Genomic DNA, 19063 nt, shown 5'->3' on the forward strand with positions numbered 1-19063 from the left:
GGTGAATGTAAATATCACTTAGGCTTCTCCCTTCCCTCCTTACATGTATATTTATTACGAAAATAGATTAGAGGCCTACTTAGGAGATATATATGCAGAGCTACCAATGTTAGCTCTTGAAACAGCTTTGTGTAGCACTGAAATGATTGGCAGGAAATCTAGACAATACATTATAAATTAGGTAGTTCCAGGTGAATGTAAAGATCACTTAGGCTTCTCCCTTCCCTCCTTACATGTATATTTATTACGAAAATAGATTATACGGCATATTTCAAGGGGAAAAAAACAGCGAAAATTAGCGAACGAGTGCACGTGAGGTGTAGTCAGGTGATAATTAGCCAATTCCAGGTGTATGGCACTCTCACTTACCTTATTTCTTTCTTGTATATATTATTTGGTATAAGAATAGGACATAGGGCTTATTTCAATGGATGAAATCAGTGAAAAATTCCAGGGAAGATTTACTTAGCGTAGCACGGCCGGGCAGGCGAGAGGATAGGGTAATGGAGGGGGGGTAGGGAGGGGAGTCAAGAACGGGGAGAAATGGCTAAATTGTCAACAATGGATGGGAGTACAGATGAGATTAGGAGTGCTGACTAGTGTTGGACATTGGCAGTACTGATAGATGATACAAGCCCCCACTTGGAAGCCCGGGTGAATTCAAAATAACACAGAATCACAAAAGCGACGCCCCGCGGTATGATCCCTTGCTCCCAAGCATCACGAAAGTGACGCCGCGCGGTTAAGGGGTTAAAGTGTATGTTGTTTATGTTGTATGGTCCACAGGCAGATGAGTGGATGCTAATGATGTGCTTTGTCTCGTAAGTGAAAGGTGCAAAGTCTGGGTCTGTGGGGAACTCTCTCTTATGTTGGATGACACGTCGGTTGTTGCGATGGGGGTTTAGATGGCTGACATGGGAAAAGTGATTGATGAGCATGCTGGTTGTTTGTTTGAAGGTATGGTGTCTGATGAGAGTGTCTGTTGTTTGTTTGAAGTTGTGGTGCCTGTTGTTGTGGTGGCAGTGTGTGATTGTGTCGTGTTGCTGTTGGAGAGTGTGATACTGTTTAGTGTTCTATAGAATTTTCTGGTGTTTGTTTTGTGATCAAGTGTTTGGAGATAATTATTCCAGTTTAGAGTATGCTGTTCTGATATTTTGTTGTTTATTTGAGTGTTGAGTTCTTGTATTTGTTGTATGATATCTTTTGTACGGGGTGTTGGGGAGTGTTGTAGTGTGTACCATTAACTGATGAGTCCTTGACTTTCTGGTGTGAAGTTGAGGGTGTGTCTCTTTCTGTTGCCTTTAGGGATGTGTTTTTTTTGTCTGCATTTTGAGTAATTGTATTGAAAGTGTGCACAGCAGTGTTAATGTTTGTGATGGATGTACCATTTAATGTTTCAAAGTGTTGTTCTGTTTCAGTTGTGAAGGCTTCGCAGTTGGCTGTCTTATAATTAGTGTCTGTGGCTAGCTGGGGTGATTCTGGTTTTGGTAGTGATGATGATTGGGAGGTGGTCAGAGCCAAAGGTTTTGACCACTCTCCCGGATGTTGTGGAGGCGAGATTTGGGGAGCAAGGGGTGATGTCTGGGGATGATGGGAGGAAGAGGGCTTGATGTGGGATATGGGTATGTTGATGGAGATTATTGAGTATGAAAAGATTATTTGTTTGGGATTATAGTACCAGCCCTCTGTCTGTGACAAGGTTGGTAACATGCCAGGCTGATGCCTTAGTGTTGAAATCACCAAGGATGATGTTGGGTATGTTAGTGATGTGGTGTATTTGTGGAGAGTAATTGCGTGGCACTGTGGGTTACGATTGAGGGGGGATAGTTTGTGTTGGCAGTCATTATGTGTGGTTTGTTACCAGTGCATATTTTAATTGATTGTATTTCTGTTATGGTGTCATATTTCTGTTGTGGTGTCATGTGGGGGGAGAAGTGACTTTGTGTGTGCACTGGTATCTGAAAAGTTGATGGATTTGTGTACCAGGGTGATGAGTCCACTGCCACCGTCGTCGGCCCGGTCTTGTCTAATGGTGATGAAATTATGAAATGTAGGTGTTTTTTGTGTTATGTGTAGTTTTGTTTCTTGTAAGATGGCAGTGTGTATGTTTTTTGTTTGATGAATTGTGTGAGTTCTTGTTTGGTGTTTATGCCATCTATGTTTAGTTGAAGGATGTTGTGTGTGTGATGTATCATAGGTGCTGCAGCATGGGGGGGGGGATGTGGGTGGAGGGGAAGTGGTGGGAGAAGGTTGTGATGGAGGTAAGGGTTGGGGTGGAATGGGAGGGGCTGGGGCATTGGATGGCATGGAAAGGATCGGTGGGTTAGACTGAGGAAGTGTGGAGGAAGTAGGAGTAGGGTTTGTGGGGGCATTAGTGGGTGGGGGGAAGGAGCTTAAGGAGCAGGTCCAGGTGTTTGTGTAATGTTTTCTGGATGCAAGTGTTGTGCATGTGTAATGGGTCCAGTTCTTGTAGGTATTGTGCTGAAATGAACCCTTTGTCTGTCGGCTGAGAGTGATAGGTTTTGAGCATGTTGGACATACGTATTTGTTGGTGGGTCCTGGATTGCTCTCAATGTCCCCGATTAGAAGAAGTCATCGAGAAATTACCACCGGGGAGTCATTTCTTGGTGTAGGAGAAACACTGTTGTTGTGTGTGTTGTGTTGAGAGATGTAGTACTTGCCTGGGCGACCAAAGCCACTCCCAGGTTCTTGGGCCCCATGAGGTGCCGGTGGGGTGTTTGCAGTGGTTTGGCCCCCATGCTGTCCTCCTTTTCTGCTTTGACAGCCTCTGAGGGGTAGACCCATGGCAATGACGCCACTGCTGCAGGTCCTTGTCACCTAGTTGATGAGGGTGATGGAGGAGACAGTGCAAAGTGAAGCCATCCATGTGATAACTTTAACAAGAAATCTTGATATTCTGCTCAAGTACTGTAACTAGAAATGAATGTGATCATACACCACGGGTGCTGGACCAGGATTTATTTTGGGTTGCATGGGAGGACAAGCAAATATAGGGTTTGGAAGTTCCATGATAATGCCCCTGGAACAGAAAGAATTGCGCTTGAACAGTCAGATTGAGAGAAAGTTTCTAATCGAGTTTCCAGGCAGAAGGCAGCTCCATCATCAGACAGTCTTTCAGCTGCAAGTTTTTCATGATTGTGCCAACCCTTGATACCTCTGTGCTGTATTTTTAATTGGTCCTTAACCCACCAGGTGCCGGCTATTTTTACCCCTATGGGTTGCCCCAAGTGCCGGCCATTTTTCAACTTTTTTTTTTTTTTTTTTTTTTTTTACAATGGTAGATTTTGATGTGGAAACAACGAATTTTGCTGTTAAAATGCTCACCGAGGCTCGGAAATGGGTTTTATTGAGTCCTCCTGCATACTCGTGTACAGGTATAGGTGCTCTCTCACGCTCACCACATAGGTGAGAGAAAGCCGTTTTCTGTGTAAGGTATACTCAGGTATTTATGCTGGGAAGGTATAGCAATGTTCAGTACACTTTTCTGATTACTTGTTACTTCAGCATTTATCACAATTTGCATGTCTTTCTCACTGTGAATGCTTTATCTTACACTTAATTGAAGGTAGGTACAATCTGACTTCATTATGTACAGTCCTGGCACTTACAAGAAGGTATTTACAACTTGACTTCAGTATACTGTATAATCTTTACACTTCTATCTGTCTGTCTGTTGCCAGACGCCTTAATCCCGTATGGGGTGGCCACAAACAAATCACCTCCACGTCACCCTGTCCCCCACCATATCACTGCCATGCTTCCAATTCACACCCCCCTCTCTCATATACCTCTCCACTCCATCCCTTCATCTCATCCTCGGCCTCCCCCTCCCTCTCCCCCCCTCCACCTCACTCACATACTCGCTCCTCGTCAGTCTCTCACCCTCCATCCTTTCCACATGGCCAAACCACGTCAGTGTGTTCCTCCTAACGCTTCGTATCACATCCACATCCACACCACAATGCTCCTTTATATCCTCATTTGTCAACCAGTCTCTCCATGTGACTCCACAGGCTCCTGTTAATTAACTCAATTCCACTGCTGTCACTCTTGACTTGTGGCCTTCCAGCAACATCCAAGCTTCACTTCCATACGTTAGAGTTGGTATCACAATACTGTCATGTAGTAACTTTTTCACATCCGTGCTCACTTCCCTGTTTCTTATCACTGCTTTCAAGGAACCAGCAACGTTTCTTCCTTGTTGTACCCTTTCAAGCACTTCACCCTCCAAACTTCCATCCTTACTCATCACACTCCCCAGGTACTTAATCGTACTGTACTCACATTTTCCATTTCCTCACCATCCAACCTCACTGTACATTCACTGACTTCACCTCTCTCAAAGACCATCACTTTACTCTTCCCTACATTCACCTTTAGATTCCGTTTCTTACACACTCTCCCAAACTCATCCACCAAGCTTTTCAGCTCCCCTTCGTCTTCACTTAACAACACAGTATCATCTGGAAACAACAGTACAGGGAGTTTCCAAACACTACCCTCTCTCACCAGGGCCACTCCAACATCCACTGCTCTACTTTGTATCTCTTTTATTACCCCATCCACGTACAGATTGAACAACAAATACGAGAAAATATTTACACTTACATTTACATGAAAATATTTACAAAATGCCTTCACTATGTACAGCACTGGGTGAGGCACACAGGCAGAGTGAGGCAGAACAAGCATGAGCGGGGGAGCAAGTGAGTGTATGGTCTTGACAGCCTGGGGGATGGTAGAGGAACAGTTACCATACATGCCTGCCAATTTTTACCCACGAATCTTGAAAAATGCGGTCACAGTGAATTTTTTTATTTTAAACCTTTTTATAATAGCACTGACACTGGCGATGGAATTATGTCAGACCGTTTTAAAACAGCACTGGCATGTGGCGGGTTAAGTCTGTGTAAATTTAGTTGATCATCCATCTTTATTGTGCATGATGACATAATGATCTCTCTATCTTTTATTCCAGTTTATCATCTATTTCTGTTTTCTGTTATGACATAATGATCAGACTTTCTTTTCCAGTATGGCTCAATGCACTATCAAACTTCCTTCTTCAGCCCCAGAAAGCATGTGATGCTGCAACTGGCTTACTGTGGAGAGGATGCACAGGACCCAAACTCAAGGGAGAAGATATATCACTGTGTTGAAGATGCACTGCTTTGTGCCCTGTTCCAAACCTCACATATTGAAGCCCCCTGTGCCACCAGCTGCCAGTTGAAGATGTAAGTTTTTTATTTTAGTCACAAGATATTTGGACATCCTCTGCCCTCTCTTCTGTTCTCTTGCCTCATCATATCTTATCACATCTCAAATAGCCACATCTTTTCTTTTCTGTTGACTCTTAACATTGCAACAGAATTTATATAGCAGTCAGGAGATACAGTAGTTGATGAGCATTGTGTGAAGAATCAAAGTTGTATTCATATTGGTATTGCCAGAAAAAAAGAAAGTCAGGCAGGTAAATTTAAGAGTTCTTATTGAAATTTCTTTGAAAATGAGATTGAGGGTTCTGTTAGAGAAGACTCTTGTATGGTATGGGAGAAGATGGATGGTGAAAGTAAAGAAAGAGGAAGTGGAGTGCTTGAGAGAGTAAGGTATATGAGGACAAGGAACCTTGAAACAGTTCTGTTATGTCCATTCGTTGTCAAGGTTTTCCAGAATTAGCTAACATTGAAGATGATGGTAATGATTATTGATGCTGTGGAATCAGAGGCATCAAAATTAATTGGTACCAGAATTTTGTTGATGCACCCCAAATTACAGTGTCTCTGTTATATGCTAATGTTGTTGATGCTTCACCTTGGTGTGTCTGGTAGAGCAGCCTTATTGACAGGTATACAACTGCTCCTGCAGAGCTGCTCTACAGATACAGTACAGCACAACACAGCAACCCAGTGTTTTATGACTGAGATGCATATTTGGATAGACAGATAGATAGATCATATAGTCAGCGCTTGTTATAGCGCACTTCGTTATCACAACTTTCAATATCACTACAAGACTAAAATCTGCACTCTAGTCAATATAGTGCAGTCATTTGGCCCAAAATATGGTTATTGCATGGCTGAGCCTGGCCAAGCCCATGACTCTCTCTCTCTCTCTCTCACACATGCACGCACTCACACCACACACACACACACACACACACACACACACACACACACACACACACACACACACACACACACACACACACACACACACCAGCCCATGACATCATCAGACATCTGGGTTTTTCTCATTGACTGGGACTTTAAATGTCAAAGCTTGTTTTTCCTTGGCCTGCACCATGTCAGGTAAGGTTGAAGGTGAGTTTTGCGAAGTGTTCCCCTCACCTTGAAGTCATGAGCAACAGTAATAGGGGTCAAATGCATGTTACAGTAGTTATTCTGTGTATCTGTCTATTGTCAGACACCTCAATCTCGTAAGGGGTTGCCACAAACAAATCGCCTCCATATCGCCTTGTCCAATGCCATTTCACTGCCCTGCTCCAAGCTCACACCCCCCTCTCTCTTATACCTCTCCACTTCATCTCTCCCATGGCCTCCCTCTTCTTCTCCCCCCCTCCATCTCACTTCCACTCTTTTCATTAGTTTCTCGCTCTCCATCCTCTCCATATGGCCAAGCCACCTCTATGTATTTCTCCTAACTCTTTCTGTCACATCCACATCCATACCACAACACTCCTTCACTTCCTAATTTGTCAGTCTGTCTCTCCATTTAACTTCACATTCTCCTCTTAAATAACTCATTTCCACTGCTTTCACTTGACTTGTGTCCTTCCAACAAGGTCCAACCTTCACATCCATACGTTAGGGTTAGTATCACAGCACTGTCATATCCGTATTTCAGTCAAACATTCATGTAGAAATATTCACTTAGTTCATTATCCACATGCACTGCAGCCTTAGCACCATCATACATACTCCTCATGGCATTCAGCTACCTCCCATTTACTCCATTTATTCTTAATACTGTCCACATTCCTTGTCCATCCACCCCATCATATGTTTTCTCCATATCCATGAAGGCCACATACAACTTCTTTCCCTTTTCCAGATTCTTTTCCGTTAAAGACGTAAGAATGAATATCTGATATACACAACCTCTTCCCTTCCTAAAACCTTCCTGTTCTTCTCCAACTAATTCCTGTGTTATTTCATTAACACTGTCAATAAGTATCCTACCATATACTATTCCTGTTACTCTAAGCAGACAAATGCCCCTATGATTACCACACACTTCTTTTTCCCCTTTTCCTTTATACAGGGAATAATTATACTAGACATCCAATCCTCCGGGACTCTACCTTCCTAAGAATGAATATCTAATCTACACAACCTCTTCCGTTCCTAAAACCTTCCTGTTCTTCTCCAACTAATTCCTCTGATATTTCCTTAACTCTGTCAATAAGTATCATACCATATACTATTCCTGTTACACTAAGCAGACAAATGCCCCTATGATTATCACTTACTTCTTTTTCCCCTTTTCCTTTGTCTATCTATCTATCTATTGCCAGACGCCTCAATCCCGTTTGGGGTGGCCACAAACAAATCGCCTCCAAGTCGCCCTGTCCCCCGCCATTTCACTGCCCTGCTCCCAACTCACACCCCCCTGTCTCATATACCTCTCCACCCCATCCCTCCATCTCATCCTCGGCCTCCCCCTCCCTCTTCCCCCCTCCACCTCACTCACATACACTCTCTTCGTCAGTCTTTCACCCTCCATCCTCTCCATATGGCCAAACCACCTCAGTGTGTTTCTCATAACGCTTCCTATCACATCCACATCCACACCACAACGCTCCTTTATATCCTCATTCGTCAGCCTGTCTCCATATGACTCCACAGGCTCCTCTTAAATAACTCATTTCCACTGCTCTCACTCTTGACTTGTGTCCTTCCAACAACGTCCAAGCTTCACTTCCATACGTTAAAGTTGGTATCACAATACTGTCATGTGGTAACTTTTTCACTTCCATGCTCACTTCCCTGTTTCTTATCACTGCTTTCAAAGAACCAGCAGCCTTTCTTCCCTGCTGTACCCTTTCAAGCACTTCACCCTCCAAACCTCCATCCTTACTCATCACACTACCCTAATACTTAAACGTACTCACATTTTCCAATTCCTCACCATCCAACCTCGCTGTACATTCACTGACTTCACCTCTCGCAATTCCTGGAGCTTTCCCCATTTCCTTTGTACAGGGAATAATTATACCGACATCCAATCCTCCGGGACTCTACCTTCCTCCCAGGCCAATCTGCACATATTCCACATCCATTCTATTACTATCTCTCCTCCATGTTTCAGCATTTCACCACACACTTCATCAATTCCTGGGGCTTTCCCCATTTTAACTTTCTTCATTGCTTCCACAACTTCCATCCTACTGATATCTTCCTGTCTTCTCACATCCCTCCTTCTCCCAGCCATTCCCCAGGCACTTATACTTGCATTATTTTCATTCTGTTTGTTCAACAATTCCTTCAAGTGTTCTCTCCATCTGCTCAGTTTTTCTCCCTTCTCCACTAGTATTCTGACATTTTTATCTTTCACTCCCAACCAACTTCTTTGGCACCCTGTCTGACTCTCTTTACCTCTTTCCAGAACATTTTCTTACATTCCCTTGACTTTACACTCAAATTCCTTCCAAATTCCTCATCCACTCTCTTCTTACACTCTCTTACTAATCTTTTCACCTCTCTCTTCCTGTGTACGTACAACTCTGTCTTCTGTCTTTCAGCTTCTTCCATGCCTATGTTTCTCATCCACTCACTATATGCTTTCTTCTGTTGTGCCACAGCCTCTCTCGCCTCTTCAGTCCACCATGCTGTTCCCTGCATCCCCTTTCGTCTTCTCTTCACCCCACACACCACCTCACATGCTGCACAGATTTCTTCTGTGAATATCTTGCACACATCTTCCATGTCCCCCATCAGCTCCAATCTATATTCACCCAGTTGCCCCTCCACTTCCCTCTTATATTCTGCCTTTTTTCCATCCTCTTGTAACTTTTCTACACTCCTTGTAAGAACTACTTCCTCCTGTCCTTCCCTTCTCCTATTTCTCCATTTTGTTTGGACTTTGATTCTGACCACTACCAAGTGATGGTCTGAAACTCCACTCCTCCAACCTCTATATACTCTTGCATCCATTACACACCTTCTAATCCTTTCATCCTGTCTATCTATCTATCTATTGCCAGATGCCTTAATCCCATAAGGGGTGGCCAAAAACAAATTGCCTCCGTGTCATCCTGTCCCCCGCCATTTCATTGCCCTGCTCCCAGCTCACACCCTCCTCTCTCATATACCCCTCCACTCCATCCCTCCATCTCATCCTTGGCCTTCCCCTCCCTCTCCCCCCCTCCACCTCACTCACATACACTCTCCTCGTCAGTCTCGCTCTCCATCCTCTCCACATGTCCAAACCACCTCATTGTGTTTCTCCTAATGCTTCCTATCACATCCATGTCCACACCACAACGCTCCTTCACCTCCTCATTTGTCGGACTGTCTCTCCATGTGAGTCCACATGCTCTTTTCAAATAACACATTTCCACTGCTGTCACTCTTGACTTGTGTCCCTTCAACAGAGTTCGAACTCTACTTCCATACGTTAGTGTTGGTATCACAATACTGTCATGTAGTAGCTCTTTCACTTCCATGCTCACTTCCCGGTTTCTTATCACTGCTTTCAAGGAACCAGCAATCTTTCTTCCCTGTTGCACCCTTTTAAGCACTTCACCCTCTAAACTTCCATCCTTACTCACCACACTGGGCAAGTACTCAAATGCACACATAATCAGTCATTCCCTTCCATTCATTCAGTTCACCATCCACCCTTTTCATCACTCGCCACGTATACCTATGGATCATTTTGTGCCTGAAGAGGCTATTAGCTATCACCTACCCCCTCCTGGTGCAAATGTCCACTAAAACACTGCCATTCTTATCCATCTCTGCAGGCACACCCCACTCATCAACTACTCCATCCACCTTCGCATTCCCTACTTTTCCATTCATATCTCCAGTTAAAAACACTCATTTTTTTCAGACTTTTCCAAGCACGCTTCCACGTTTGTCCAGAACCTTCTCTCACTCTACTTGCACGATCTTTGCTTTGGCACATACACACACAATCGCCCACATTTTTAGTCCAACTTTCAATCTTACCCACACAATCCTCGAGTCAACTGATCCATACTCTCTTATATTCTCATTCCATCTCTTGCATGCAACAATACACACTCCTTCTTTTGCCCTCTCATTCTCACCCACTCCAGCACATATATCCCATCCATACTCCCATTCTCTCACACTCACCTCTCCATTTAGTTTCAGTTAATCAGCATACATCCACTTTTGCACCCTCAAGCACCTGGACAATCTCTCTTTCTCTTTCACCTCATCATTTGCACCCTTTGCATTCCATGTCGCAGTCCATACCATGTCCTTTGTTCGGTCCTTATTCATCACCTGTCGGTCAGTCCTGGTCCGAGGCTTCTTGTTTGTATTTTTAGTTAGTTGTTTTCTGTGGAGGGGCACTAACCCTCTGGCAACCCACTTGTCACGTAGGGAACACGTGTTGGTTGGTTATGAGCTTACCACCCTGGTTAACAGGAAATCATTTGGCTTGCCACTTATTGTAGAGCTACCCAAAAAACAGAGTACCACTGCACTAAGTGGGTGGATGAAGGACCCCCCACCGACCATTACTTTGTTTTTGTCTAACATACAGTTGTCACTAATACTGATAATGTTTCAGCTCTGGTATATCTCCTCATCAGTAGGCATAGAACAACCTGCCTATAGCCAGACACCATAATCCCATAAGGGGTGGCCGTTTGTCTTTGAGTTAGTTGTTTTATGGGGAGGGACACTAACCCTCAGCCAATCCACTTGCTGACACATAGAGAACACATATGGGTTGGTTATATGGTTACCACCCAGCATAGAACAAAATTATAGTAATTTACAGTAAGTAAGGAGAATAACAGGAAAATAACAGGAATTAGGTGCAGAAGAACAGGGAGGTTTTAGGGCAGGAAGCGGTTGTGTAGATCAGACATTCATTCTTAGGTCTTTAGTGGAAAAGTTTTAAGAGGAGGGAAAGAAGTTGTATGCAGCCTTCATGGATTCGGAGAAAGCATAGAACAGGGTGGATAGAAAAGGGCTGTGGAAAGTATTAAGAATATATGGAGTAAATGGGAAGTTGTTGAATGCTGTGAAGAATATGTATGAGGATGCTAAGGCTGCAGTGCATGTTGATAGTGAACTGAGTGAATTTTTCTTATATTTGAAGGCTGGATTGAAACAGGGATGTACTATGTCTCCATGGCTGTTCAGTCTGTAAATAAGTGGGGTTACAAAAGAGATACAAGGTAGGGCAGTGGATGTTGGAACGGCCCTAATGAGAGGGGGCAGTGTGGGGAAACTCCTTGTACTCTTGTTTGCAGATGATACTGTGTTGTTGAGTGAAGATGAAGGGGAGCTGCAAAGCTTGGTGAATGAGTTTGGGAGAGTAAGAAATGGAACCTAAAGGTGAATGTAGGGAAGAGTAAAGTTATGGTCTTCGAGAGAAATGAAGTCAGTGAATGTACAGTGAGGTTGGATGAGGAGGAAATGAAAAATGTGAGTGCATTTAAGTACTTGGGTTAGAATGATGAGTTAGGGTGGAAATTTAGAGGGTGAAATGATTGAAAGGGTACAACAAGGAAGAAAGGTTACTGGTTCTTTGAAAGCAGTGATAAGAAACTGGGAACTGAGCATGGAAGTGAGAAAGTTACTACATGACAGTATTGTGATACCAGCTCTAATGTATGGAAGTGAAGCTTGGACCTTGTTGGAGAGACACAAGTCAAGAGTGAGAGCAGTGGAAATGAGTTATTTGAGAGGAGTATGTGGAGTCACATGGAGAGACAGACTGACAAATGAGGAAGGGATTAATCCCCGAGCTAGACCTCATCAGATCATGTAGCCCTGCTTGGGTTGTGAGAGGGCGCTGCCCCTCCCAGCGCGGCAGCCGCTGGGCTGGGCGCGAGCTCGCAATCTCACGGTTGTGAGCCCAACACCCTACCACCAAGCTACCGCGCTCCCCTAATAAATGAGGAAGTGAAGGAGCATTGTGGTTGGATGTGGATGTGATAGGAAGCATTAGGGGAAACGCACTGAGGTAGTTTGGCCATGTGGAGAGGATGGAGAGCAAGAGACTGGCAAGGAAACTATATCCAAGTGAGGTGGAAGGGGGGAGGCCAAGGATGAGATTGAGGGATGAAGTGGAGAGGTATATGAGAGAGGGGGGTGTGAGCTGGGAGCAGGGCAGTGAAATGGTGGGGGACAGAGCGACATGGAGGCAATTTGTTTGTGGCCACCCCTTACAGGATTAAGGCATCTGGCAGTAAATAAAAAAAAAAAAACAGTAAGTTTATTTCCTCTGACAAAATATTCATTCCTCATAACATCATAAAATAATGTTCTCTCCAAAATAATGTGTAATCAATATTCGACAAACAGATAAATTATACTCCTGTTTTATTTAGTAATAGCAGTAGTTGTTCCCTAAGCAGTCTGGCTGAACAGCCCCGAGTCCCTAAGGAAGTCCACGGCCAAGACCGAGCTTTCCCACTGAGCGCACAAGGAGTGTATGTTGTGTTGTTGGCGCAGGTGATTGTGTGTAATGTGCTTAACAGTATGGGGTGCTGTGTTGCATCCTGGACAGGCATCAGTGATGGAGTCATCCAGTTCTTCAACTGTCCCTCCTTTCCTTCTTTTTCCCCTCATGCTTGCTGTCCCTCCCCTCTATCTCCATCTCCCTTGTGCTACAAGATCTGGTCTTCTTTCTTCCTATCAGTCTGTTATATTGAGAAGGAATATAAAAGGTAATAAGGCATCAAATAATTCTATCTATCTGTCTATCTATCTATTGCCAGATGCCTTAATCCCTTATATGGGGTGGCCACAAACAAATCACCTCCATGTCACCCTGTCCCCCGCCATTTCGCTGTCCTGCTCCCAATTAACACCCCCCCTCTCTCATATACCTCTCCACTCCATCCCTCCATCTCATCCTTGGCCTTCCCATCCCTCTCTCCCCCTCCACCTCACTCACATACACTCTCCTCATCAGTCCCTCACTCTCCATCCTCTCCACATGGCCAAACCACCTCAGTGTGTTTCTCCTAATGCCTCCTATCACATCGACATTCACACCACAACGCTCCTTCACATCCTCATATGTCAGTCTGTCTCTCCATGTGACTGCACAGGCTCCTCTCAAATAACTCATTTCCACTGCTCTCACTCTTGTGTCCCTCCAACAACGTCCAAGCTTCACTTCCATACGTCAGAGTTGGTATCACAATACCGTCATGTAATAACTTTTTCACTTCCATACTCACTTCCCTGTTTCTTATCACTGCCTTCAAATAATTCAATATCAATTTACTGCCTACACATTTGAATAGACATCATGTGTCATGGAGCGTTATAAGCCTAGAAATTGATGAAATATTATATCAGTATTAGATTTGTTAAAGAAAGCATTGCCGATTATCATTGTTAGAGGTCAACATCTGTTAGTCTGATTCACTAGACTTCGCTTCAGCAGCTTCATAGTTCGTGAATAAACGAAACAACCAGCTGATGTGCAGCTATTCTGTGCCATATTCCCAATTAGGTTTTACATATTGCTAATGCTCATTATTCTATTATACTGTAGGTTCATTCACTAAATACTGTGGTATTCTTAATAAATTGTTTCCTTTTTTTTTTAATTTATTTATTTTCATTTTTTTTATGTGTCCGTCCTTGGGCATAGGCTTCACAGCCTGCTCCCAAGGCCCAGTAGTCGTCCTACATACCATACATCTCTACATGTCTCCACTTCGGTGCTAACACCCATCATCCATATTGAATACATGCTAGGGCTGTCTCATACAGGTTTGGTGTATTGGTATTAGAGGGGGTATTTTTACGACGTCGGCAGGTCTTCTGGTAGATCAGTAAATTCTGATTTTATGAAATTCAGGTCCTTAAACTGTTCCTTGCTCCAGCGGGGTTTGAACCTGGGTCCGGTAGGACTGCAGGCCACCTTTCCACTGATTGAGCCACCACCTCCCCCACTTATTAGTTATTAACCTTCATTTACGTATAATACGATGAGACTTTTTGCTTCACGACCACTCAAAAAGTTTAACCAGTCACACTCCACCTGACACAGGCTCTAGGTTGTGAGTGATTAATTCAGAAAGATATGTGGGCCTACTTCAGGGAACTGCCAGATATCTCCATATACCCCAATATTTTTTTTTTGCACTTTCTACCTGCTCAACTGTACTATAAGTAGTTTTTTTTTTTCCATGGTTTTCTTGGTGTTAAGCATTACCTTGGATATTCCTATGTGTGTTTTGATGTCTAAATTTAGCAGATTGACCTGAAAACTGCCAAAATTACAAGGAGTACTCTATATGCAGTAGTGTATAGGTAGTTTTTTTTTTTTTTTTTTTTTTTTTTTTCATGGTTTTCTTGGTGTTGAAAATTATTGTGGATATTCCTATGCATGTTTTGATGTCTAAATATGGCTGAATGACTGGAACACATTGCCAAAATAAGCAGAGGTTTTGTGCAAATAGGTTAGGTGAAGGTTGGAAGTTGGGTATAGGTAGGGTCTGGTATAACAGGGGAGATAGTATTCATTATATGGATATTGTCACTACCCAGACATGCCTTTGGCTGTATTACGTTGGATAACTGAGGGAGTACTGTCCATGTTTTTGATCGGTGATATGAATGGTAAAGTTGGGAATGTGAAGGTGGATGGAATGGTTGGTGAGTGGGGTGTGCCTGCTGAGATAGATGAGAATGGGAGTGCGTTAGTGGACATTTGTGCTGGGAGGGGGTTGGTGATAGCCAATACCCTCTTCAGGCATAAAATGATCCACAGGTATACATGGCGAGTGACAAGAAAGGTGGGTGGTGAACTGAATGAAAGGAAGGCAATGATTGATTATGTGTGTGTGGATGAAAGGATGCGAAGATGTGTAATGGATACAAGAGTTTATAGAGGTTGGGGGAGTGGACTTTCTGACCACTACTTGGTGGTGGCCAGAATTAGAATTCAAGTAAGATGGAGGAATAGAAGAAGGGAAAGACAAGAGGAAGGAGTAGTTGCAAGGAGAGTGGAAAGGTTACAAGAGGATGAGAAAAAGGCAGAGTATAAGAGAGAACTGCAGGAACGATTGGGCAAATATGAATTGGAGCAGATGGGAGATGTGGAAGGTGTCTGTAGGGTATTTACGAAGAAATATGTGCAGCATGTGATGTGGTGTGTGGAAGGAAGAGAAGACGGAGGGGGGTGCAAGGAACAGCGTGGTGGACTGAAGAGGTGAGACAGGCTGTGGCACAAAAGAAGAAAGCATACAATGAATGGATGAGAAATAGGGCTGTGGAAGAAGTTGAGAGGCGGAAGAGAGAGTTATATGTAGAAAGAAAGAGAGAGGTGAAAAGATTAGTAAGAGAGAGTAAGAAGAGAGTGGATGAGGAATTTGGAAGGAATTTGAGTATAAAGTGGAGGGACTGTAAGAAAATGTTCTGGATAGAGGTGAAAAGAGTAAGACAGGGTGGAAGTGAAGTTAGCAGGGGAGTGAAAGATAAAAATGGTAGATTACTAGTGGAGAACGGAGAAAAAGTGAGCAGATGGAGAGAACACTTGAAGGAATTGTTGAACATAGAGGATGGACGTAATGCGAGTATAAGTGGCTGGGGAATGGCTGGGAGAAGGAGGGAGGTGAGAAGACAGGAAGAAATCAGTAGGATAGAAGTTGTGGAAGCAATGAAGAAAGTGAAATTGGGGAAAGCCCCAGGAATTGATGGAGTGTGTGGTGAAATGCTGAAGCATGGGGGAGAGATAGTAGTAGAATGGATGTGGAATATGTGCAGATTGGCCTGGGAGGAAGGTAGAGTCCCAGAGGATTGGAAGTCAGGTATAATTATTCCCTTGTACAAAGGAAAAGGGGAAGAAGAAGTGTGTGGTAATCATAGGGGCATTTGTCTTCTTAGTATAATAGGAAAAGTGTATGGTAGGATACTTATTGACAGAGTTAGAGAAAGAACAGAGAAATTAGTTGGAGAAGAACAGGGAGGCTTTAGGAAGGGAAGAGGTTGTGTAGATCAGATATTCATTCTTAGATCTTTAGTGGAAAAGTTTCTAGAGAAGGGAAAGAAGTTGTATGCGGCTTTCATGGATTTGGAGAAAGCATATGACAGGGTGGATAGACAAGGATTGTGGAAAGTGTTAAGAATATATGGAGTAGATGGGAAGTTGTTGAATGCTGTGAAGAGTATGTACGATGGTGCGAAGGCTGCAGTGCGTGTGGATGGTGAACTAAGTGAATTTTTCTCTTTGAAGGTTGGGTTGAAACAGGGATGTGTCATGTCTCCATGGTTGTTCAATCTGTACATGGATGGGGTAATAAAAGAGGTACAAGGTAGGGTAGTGGATGTTGGAGTGGCCCTGGTGAGAGAGGATAGTGTTTGGAAACTCCCTGTACTGTTGTTTGCAGATGATACTGTGTTGTTGAGTGAAGACGAAGGGGAGCTGCAAGGCTTGGTGGATGAGTTTGGGAGAGTGTGTAAGAAACGGAATCTAAAGGTGAATGTAGGGAAGAGTAAAGTGATGGTCTTTGAGAGAGGTGAAGTCAGTGAATGTACAGCGAGGTTGGATGGTGAGGAATTGGAAAATGTGAGTACGTTTAAGTACTTGGGTAGTGTGATGAGTAAGGATGGAGGTTTGGAGGGTGAAGTGCTTGAAAGGGTACAGCAGGGAAGAAAGGCTGCTGGTTCTTTGAAAGCAGTGATAAGAAAGAGGGAAGTGAGCATGAAAGTGAAAATGTTACTACATGACAGTATTGTGATACCAACTCTAACGTACGGAAGTGAAGCTTGGACGTTGTTGGAAGGACACAAGTCAAGAGTGACAGCAGTGGAAATGAGTTATTTAAGAGGAGCCTGTGGGGTCACATGGAGAGACAGGCTGACGAATGAGGATATAAAGGAGCGTTGTGGTGTGGATGTGAATGTGATAGGAAGCGTTATGAGGAATACACTGAGGTGGTTTGGCCATGTGGAGAGGATGGAGGGTGAAAGACTGACGAAGAGAGTGTATGTGAGTGAGGTGGAGGGGGGAAGAGGGAGGGGGAGGCCGAGGATGAGATGGAGGGATGGAGTGGAGAGGTATATGAGAGAGAGGGGTGTGAGTTGGGAGCAGGGGAGTGAAATGGCGGGGGACAGGGCGACTTGGAGGCGATTTGTTTGTGGCCACCCCAAACGGGATTGAGGCATCTGGCAATAGATAGATAGATAGATAGATATATATGTGATAGGAAGCGTTATGAGGAACACACTGAGGTGGTTTGACCATGTGGAGAGGATGGAGGGTGAAAGACTGACGAAGAGAGTGTATGTGAGTGAAGTGGAGGGGGGAAGAGGGAGGGGGAGGCCGAGGATGAGATGGAGGGATGGGATGGAGAGGTATATGAGAGAGGGGGGTGTGAGTTGGGAACAGGGCAGTGAAATGGCGGGGGACAGGGCGACGTGGAGGCGATTTGTTTGTGGCCACCCCAAACGGGATTGAGGCGTCTGGCAATAGATAGATAGATATATGTATATATATATATATATACAGTAATCACTCCAATATCCGGAGTAATAGAGCCATCGGTAGGTCCGGTTATTGGTTTCGTCCGGATATTGGGCCCCAGCTTATGGACTTGTACCTATGGACCCTAACTCAGAGAAACACCTATACAACTCCCTCTGGACATGCATAGCACTTATTTAACACCCAAATCACATCAATAAGGCACATAAGTGACTGAAATAAATGCAAAAGAAACATAAAATGAGGGTTTAGAAGTATGTTCATACATTAATAAACATTCTGGTACTTATGGACCCTAACCTAGCCTAACTCTGAAAAACACATTCCTACTGCACATGCATGAGGTAAGTATAGTCTGGAAAAAAGTACAGTATGAAACATTCTGGTAAGTATAGTATGGAAAAAAGTACAGTATGAAACATTCTGGCTACTTACAGCAAGTCCCTGGCCACCTCGATGAATAACCGCCTCCTCTCGGACTCTGACAGTAAGAACGATTTCCTGAAGCACTTGCAGTACACTCTTCCTGAAGTCTTGCACTGAACTTAGTCAATAACACACAGAAGTCCGTTCTCTTCACAGTGTTCACTTTAGTCCAAATAATGTTCCAGTTTAACCCGTCACGTCCCGAGGTTTTCCGCACCTCCGACATCCCCCAGTCCCGAGGTATTTTCAAAAAAATTTTTTTTGGCTAAAACCTTCGCTTTTGGTGAGAAACATCGAAAATTCATAGAGAAATCGCTCACCTGAGGTTTAAAATACCCAATCCAGGTAGGAGTTCCTCCTTACCTGACTGGGTTTTCTTACATGGTGGCATCAAAGAAAACGAGTTCTATGGGAGGGTAACTATTTTATCCACTCATAAACGGTATTTATTTATTTACTTGGTACGAATGTATATGTAGGATGAGAGTATATTGGTTTTCAAGCAGTAATAAAGGCATTATAAGCATTGTTTCACTCACTAACTAATCACCATACCTGACCTTTTTTTTGCCACATTACCTGATCATTATTTCTGGCTGTTTCTTCTTCTAATGCTGTGTAAACATTGTCCTCCACATTGTCATCGATTGGGGAATCACTCTGGCCCTGAATATCTTTACTAGCCAGGTCACTGGTAACAGGTCCTTTGCCAAGACAATGGCGTGAGGGGGGGAGGGGGGAGGTTATGCGATGTAAGGCATTGTCCCTGCTTGGCATCTTGTAGAGGAATAGAGGAAGGTGTCCCGTGTATACATACGAAAAATCACGCGCAAAAAATGAAAATTGTGCAAATTAGGGACCTTGCAATTGCACGACGTACTGGTACGTCGCCGGGACTGGCAAATGCAAATCGTTGCAACGTACCAATACGTCGACGGGA

The 19063-nt window shown here is 43.8% G+C and overlaps 1 protein-coding gene across 1 annotated transcript in view; it reads left to right on the forward strand.

Annotated features, from left to right (window-relative positions):
* LOC145404056 (uncharacterized) overlaps positions 1-19063 on the forward strand; it is a 259743-nt gene that overhangs the window by 29180 nt on the left and 211500 nt on the right. Inside the window, exon 2 of the mRNA XM_080275658.1 lies at positions 5091-5255. Within this exon, the coding sequence (XP_080131784.1) occupies positions 5107-5255 (149 nt within the window). The 5' untranslated portion in view covers positions 5091-5106. The remainder of the gene's footprint in view (positions 1-5090; positions 5256-19063) is intronic.

The sequence above is a fragment of the Coenobita brevimanus genome, chromosome 62 (genome assembly GCF_032717465.1).
Source record: "Coenobita brevimanus isolate Jiangsu-jjx chromosome 62, ASM3271746v2, whole genome shotgun sequence".
In the NCBI taxonomy this organism is placed as follows: Eukaryota; Metazoa; Arthropoda; class Malacostraca; order Decapoda; family Coenobitidae; genus Coenobita; species Coenobita brevimanus.